This window comes from Otolemur garnettii, unplaced genomic scaffold, assembly GCF_000181295.1.
Source record: "Otolemur garnettii isolate 467f Iridium unplaced genomic scaffold, OtoGar3 scaffold00006, whole genome shotgun sequence".
Taxonomy (NCBI): Eukaryota; Metazoa; Chordata; class Mammalia; order Primates; family Galagidae; genus Otolemur; species Otolemur garnettii.
The window spans coordinates 40,881,515-40,888,341 of record NW_003852401.1 but is presented as its reverse complement, the minus strand read 5'-3'; the positions used below and the strand labels follow the sequence as shown (position 1 = coordinate 40,888,341).

The following is a 6,827-nucleotide window of genomic DNA, read 5'->3' as shown; positions in this document are numbered from 1 at the left end:
TATGGATTTGGAAGGCGGATGTAATTTCTAATGCTTATTAATAAGTAGTGAGACCTTAATGTTAGCCGGATGAAACAGTGTTAAAGAAAGTAGTAAAATTAGAGAATGGGGTCTTCTGGGAAATCCTGTACTTTGGTTTGTAAGAAAACTTGTATATAGAGAAGTTTACCAAATTTCCTGAATTAGAAAGAGAATAAAATGCACATAAGGTTAACCAATTTGGAATCTTAACCCTACCTACCTTTCTTCCCTGTCCTGTTAGTTAGCTTCTCACGCTCGTGCCAGCGCCGTATCTGGGGGCGAACAAAGCGCAGGGCTCTACCCGGCCACACAGTATTTAAGTCGAGGGGCAATGCTGCTGCAGCACCCCCAGTTCTGGCCAGAGGCCCCAACTCCAGCGCGGAAAGCACCGACTGGCTCCCGGAGGCGTGGGAACCAGAGCCGGGCGCTCCTCCTCCCCGGCTGGGAGGAGCCGGCCCCTCCGCGAAAGTGGCCAGTGCCACCGCGCGTCGCAGGCTCTCAGTCACCGGCGGGTGCTGCTTCGCGGTGCTCGGAGTCGGGGGCGCACCCTACAGCTCCCGGGGCCCGTAAGGGGGCGGCAGGGACCAGCGTCCGAGCGAGCCGCAAGGCCACCCTCTGACCCGCCCAGACTCATCGCTCCGCCTGGACATTCCCGCAAGTGGTCTAACCAGCCGGACCGGACGAGCCGAACTTGTCGCGGCTCCTGGCGGTAGCAGCAGGTGGCCCTGGACTTCCCTCCGACTCTGCTGCCGGTGAGGGCTGCTTGCTCCGTTGCGCTCGGTGGCCCTCTCCGCCCGCCCCCGCCAGGCGGGATGGAGGCGGACGCGGACCAGGAGGAGCTGGCCCGGCTCCGCGCGATCTTCGCCGCCTGCGACGCGAACCGCTCGGGGCGCCTGGAGCGCGAGGAGTTTAGCGCGCTCTGCGCGGAGCTGCGCGTGCGGCCGGTGGACGCCGAGGCGGTGTTCCAGCGGCTGGACACCGACCGCGACGGCGCCATCACCTTCCAGGAGTTAGCCAGCGGTTTCCGCGGGGCCAGCCGCGGGGGGCGCCGCCGGGGCTGGGGCCCGCGCCCGCCTGCGCCCGCCGCGCCCGAGGTGGGGTCTGAGACCCGGGACAGCGAGGAGGACGAGGGCGACGGGGACGCCGCGGCGGCGCTGACCGCCTCGTGGCGCCCGCAGAGCCCCGGCCGGGCTTGGCTGGACTTCCAGGAGCGACTTGGGGACGAAGCCAATTTCATCCCCAGGTGAGGGTACGGGTTGGGGGCGGAGGTGAAAATGGCGGTTCCTGATTTCTTTCCTCCGTCTTAACTTGCGGAGTGTGCTGACGCGGTGGACTGCACTCTTCCGTGCGAGTTGCTTTCCTCCACCTACTCGTTTTGACTTTAACAAGACAAGATCCCTTGGAGTTGAAGGAAGGGAATGCGTTCAGAGAATCAAGGTTAGGGGAGACAGTTTTCTTGCTGAATTCTGAGTCCTGCACTGGGCCCCTTGTTAATTGCACCGGCCGTCCCGAAATGCAGCAGGATTACGTCATCCTCTACCCCAGGCCTCCAGGTTGCACCCCAGCGCCTGGGCTGTTGGCCAATTTGGCATCCTCTCTAATAGTTTTTGGATATGTTGTTTTCCTAAGACTTACGTAGAAAAGACATTGGATATTTGTATTGCTGGACAAATACACTCATTGATGCCTAGTATGTGCGAGGCGTTTGTTTTACAGACTTCATTTTCAAAATATCCCTAGGAGATTGGCTTTGCTTATTCCTGATGGATGGAGGAACTCAGACCTAGAAATTAGATCGAGAGATATCAAAGTACTTGCCCAGTTGGTTAAAGAGCAGGGATTTGATCCTAGGTTTTGTGAACTGAAAAACTTAATTTTTATATGATGGGATAAAACGATAAAATAATGCATTTTATGCCCCTGTGACTCTGACAGAAATAAAATGTGAAGTTACTAACTTAATTCTGGTTGGGGGCGGGGAGGAAGTCTACAGGTGGAACCCAGGGCATGCAGGAAGGGGCATGTTCAAGTCTTCTGAGTTCCGTCACATCTGTCCAGGTCTTCCTGTCGCGGTATGTCTGGAGCTATTTTTCACTTCTGCTGTACAAACATGTTAGTGCTGTAAGTGTTTTTCTGCTTTCTGCTTGGATTTTAGTTGATATTTTATTGAACCCCGGCTGTTATTATTAAGAAGATCTGCATGGCATTTTGGTTGGCCGGGTTACAGGTCTGAGGACCTAAGACTCAGCAAAGAAACAGCCCCAGGAGGGGTCCGGGTGCCTTTTCATTGTTTGAGAGCTTAGACCTGCAGGGCCTGGAGTCCTCACTTCCTCCTCCTCCCAACTTCTCCCTCCGGTGTGTAAAGTAAGGCGAATCCTGGGCATAGAGTGTGACTCAGGGAAGAAGAAAGATTGTGTGGAGTAAGTGGGTGTGTCAAGGATCTTTTCTGTTATTTACAAATGAATTAAAATGCTATGCCTCCACTAGGAAAGTAGCAAAACTTAAACATTGCTATAAACTCTTCTCTTTCTTTGAGTTCTCGTTCCTCTGTAACGAATTTGGGTCCAGATAGTTTAAAAAAGTAAGAATTTTAGGAATAAGGCAGGATGGGTCTGCATCTTTTGGATATTAAGTGCATGTACATAGGGATCTACTTTTCACATTTGTCTTAGCAAATATTTCACCATTAAATGATTAAAGTGCTTCCTTTAGGATCAGTGTACAAACCAGAATTTAGTAGCATTGGTGGCATTAATTATTATCATGATGCCTTTCCAAGCTCTTCAGAGGTTATTACATTTAATGAGCACCAGCGTCACCTGGTAGACTTGTGCCCTAAGCCCCGCCTCCGTCTGATGGGAGATTAACAAGTACAATGTTTGTCTTCCTATACTTGTTCAAGTGGAAAAGAACTAGACTGGGTTGCTTCAGCTGATTGTTACCATGGCAGCTGTTAGATGTTTTGGTAAATTGAATTGCTTCTACTTCACTTCCTCATGCAGCTGTCACCTTTCCTTTCTTCCACCCAAATGTGATGAAGAATCTTCTGTTATTGATATGTGATGTCATTGTCATTATTTCACCTAAATTTATTCCACGAACACCGAGTGCCTGCCATGTGTCAGATACTGTCATAGGTACTGTGCTAGGTTCCTGGGGACAGAAGAAAAGGGTGAGATGTAGTTCATGCCCTCAAGATGCTCATAGTATGGGTGAAACAATTCTCAAAAATGTCATCCAAGAACATTTAAAGGCAAGAAGGATATTTTCAGGAAACTCCATATATGGTGGACATAGCCCAACAGACTGCTGCAAGCAGGAATTGTCTTTCAAGTCGAGAGTTTTTATCCTTTTAAAAAAGTTCATTTTAGTGCATAATATACTAGGGCTTATTTTAATATACAGTATGTTTTCTTCCAAGGGGGAAATTGTCTCTCCAGGGAGGTAAACCACTCCATTTTATGGCTTTGTTTCTTACCTGGCACTCCCTTTGGGCAACCCCCTCCCCACCCTCATGCCAGTCCTGAAGATAGTCACATCCAGTTTGAGAAGAATGGATATTAAGTATAAGATTATTGAGCTTCTGTAATGATGACAAAGTATGGTAGTATTGACGTGGTTTCCATTGCAAAGGCCTTTCAAACAAAATATCAAGTAATTCTGATTAAATTCTGCAGTCACTAATAATTATGATATTAGAAGACAACATTGCATTATGACGGAGTGAAAACAGCCTTTGGGATGTGCGCCAATACATTCTTAAGTTGGTTTTCTTTTAGAAAATTGAGGGCCCCTTTTCTTTTAAAGATGAGGGAGAAGAATGTCCCAGTGTGACCTGTTAACCTGGGAGCATGGTAGGTGTGAATGGTTTGCAAGATGAGGATGGGCCCTTGCAACTTAGTGGTAAGCTTGAACAAGGTCAGGCATGAGGTGAACCAGGTGGGGTGATAGGGTTATGCAAGAGAATTCAGGAAGGAAGGTGATACTAGGCCAAGAAAAGTCTGGAAGTAGGAAGGGACTATGGAGGGGAGGATGGGACAGGTAGAGAGCAGACATAAGGTAGTCTAGCCAATTTCTGGTGCTGGGGAAATTGGTGAAAGGGAGTTTTCTACCTAGTAGATTCTCAGCAAATGTTTGCTGAATGAATCGGATAAACAGGTATTCTTTAATTTCTTGGTTCATTTATCTGTATTTTGAGAGGAACCGGGACTACCTGTGTGGGAACTGTAGACAGACTGCCAAAACGGTTTATCTTAACATGCCCCTGTCAGTAGAATGATGGTTGTTAAACTCAAGAGGAAAGGCTCAGCAATTGAACACCAATCCCACTTAATTGGGAAATGTTTAAAAATATGCAGCTGTCAGTAGCCAGAGGCAAAGTTTCAGTACTGGTCTGCATAATTTTATATTTCCCTGTCTTGGGTTACAGTTTACCCTTTTTCAGTATAATCGTCTTCTTTTGTCATAGTGGGGTTGCTTCATCAGCTTACCTAGTTTATAGGGTATGGTGCTCGGCCAGGAAGGGCCAAGGAAGAGGAGAGATGGAGGTGAAGAAAGAGATGAACTTAAGGTGGAGAGGGAGCCAGAGAGCAAGAGAGAGGGCCAGAGACAGGGTAGGAGAGTGAGTGGAAGACAGAGATCAAAGGACAGATGAAAAGGAAGGGAGAGGCTGATTGCTACCATCTTGCCTCAGTTTCTCCTCTTTTCCACTCGGCGAGCTTGTGGATGTGTTTGTACTGTTTAAAGTTAAATGCATTTCTTTCCACACACATGACCAGTAATAACGTGTTTTCATCCAAGGAAGTAAGATTTGTTCTAGCTTTGCAACATGATGGCGGGCCACACCCCAGTCCTGGATGAGGTTCAAGGGTGGTTTTATTTTATGGGCTATTTACCTGTGGTACTGGCTTTGCAAATGATCGTGTGTTAGCTATGGATTTCCTGAAGGTTCCTTTGCCTTTTCTGGATTCTCAGTCAGGGTCCTGACATCTAAGTCTGGGTTTATGTCTGTATCTCTTTATTTTCTTCTAAAGTAACTGATGCAGATCTGTAGGTTTTTTTTCTCTCTGTCTTAATACCTCCTCTGTATCCTTACCCAGCCGAGTAGGGGAACCTGCCTGTTTCAACAGAACATCAGCTTTACTTTTAACCTTTGAGCCTTCTTCCTGGGTCCTGTATGTCTCTGTGTGTGGCTTAGGTTTTATGGACTCTGTTTGCTGGCGGTGGTTGCATCTGATTCTGATATTTGAATTTAATCTCAAGGTAGCCGTTTCTTTTTGACCTTTTGATTGATGGAAAGGTATTCTGGTCTTCTGGTCCTTAGAGAACCTTTGGTTTTGGCCATCTGAGGAGTGGCCTGCCCTGACCCTCTGATCATACTGATTGCTCAGAGCTTTACTCTCAGAATTTGAAGAAAGACGATTTATTCTGTTTTTATGGATTTTAGGGCAAAAAGACTTAAAACTGAGTGTCACTGGGAAGACTATATGCCTAAAGACTCTGCTGTAGTTTTTCTTGGTTCCTGAACTTTTGATTTACTCTTCTCCCAAATTACTGTTCAAATTCATGGTCGTACTATATAACATAGTTATCACTTTAAGCTTTTGAAAATCTTTATCTGTTTCTTGATTTCTACCTGGAGTACTTAGTTTCTTTTCACTTCTAAAACAGAGCTAGCTGCCTCATGCTGCTCTGCCTTGAATGGAGTTTCAGAAGCTGAGGCTGAAAGGAGAACCTTTAGATGTTGGTGAAGGTGAGTATGATTAGGAAAGGTTGGGTGATTCAACACGTGTTACCTTTTACTCTCTCACTCAGTCCATTCTCTAATTCAATGAACGTATGAATTACGTTATTGCTTCATGGATAGCCTGTTACCATTTAGGTAGTACTACTTGACTACAGCATGTAGCTTGAGAGAAGAAATGGGAAGAGATTATTTATCCTGGGTGTTCAGGGTTGCTCCTCCTGACTGTATCAGTCTTGTATGAGGTTGTAAAATGGAAAGTAAACACTGTCTCCCAGAGGGAAGTTGGAGTGGTGGAATTTATTTATGATTTCCCTGGACTTATTTTCTCAAATAAACAAGTTCATTGCTTCAACTTGGAAATATTTGGGGTATTCCAAATGACCATTGCTTTTGCCAGAGTAATTATGAAAAGAGAAAAGTGAATTTTAACCCTTGCATAGCTTATATGTCCCATAAAAACTAGGATAATAGCTGCAGGAGTGCAAGTCTGCTTCTTCAGTCCGTTCTCTAATTCACCCAGTACTGACATTGTCCTTGACATCTCACTAAGCACTAGTGAGACTATGTAGATAGCTCAGTGTCTCACGGTCTTAAATCCCTAGGAGTTTCTGAAGCCTAAAGGACCTCAGATGCAGAATAGTGAATGGGAAATTCTCTCCCAGCACACAAACACTGCACCCACCATGGTCTATGAACACTGCATGTCAAGAGAGCTTCTCAAATTGGGGATCCCAGACCCTCTGGCTTCTTTGCTTGATGTCTAAACACTCTTGCTTACATTTTGGTGATAATATGGAACAAATTAATTGGTAATCATCTTATTAATCATCTGGATGACTCCAACCTTACAGATTTGGCTACACAATTTCAAAACCTACCACATGCCCATTGTCATGGGCTGTCAAGGAAGGCAGAAAGATGAGGTTGGCATGAAAACCATGAGTTCATGTAAACTGAAGGGAACTGACAACACAAGAGTGCTGGATTTTCGGCAGTCTTAATAAGGAAGGGATAGAATCATGGGGTTTTGATCACAGTAGTGTCTTCTTTTTTTTTTTTT

The 6,827-nt window shown here is 46.1% G+C and overlaps 1 protein-coding gene across 1 annotated transcript in view; it reads left to right on the top strand.

Moving 5' to 3' along the window:
• Positions 1–536: 536 nt before the first annotated feature.
• Positions 537–6,827, top strand: part of RASEF (RAS and EF-hand domain containing) — a 73,464-nt gene continuing 67,173 nt past the window's right edge. The window contains exon 1 of the mRNA XM_003782973.1: positions 537–1,264. Within this exon, the coding sequence (XP_003783021.1) occupies positions 834–1,264 (431 nt within the window). The 5' untranslated portion in view covers positions 537–833. The remainder of the gene's footprint in view (positions 1,265–6,827) is intronic.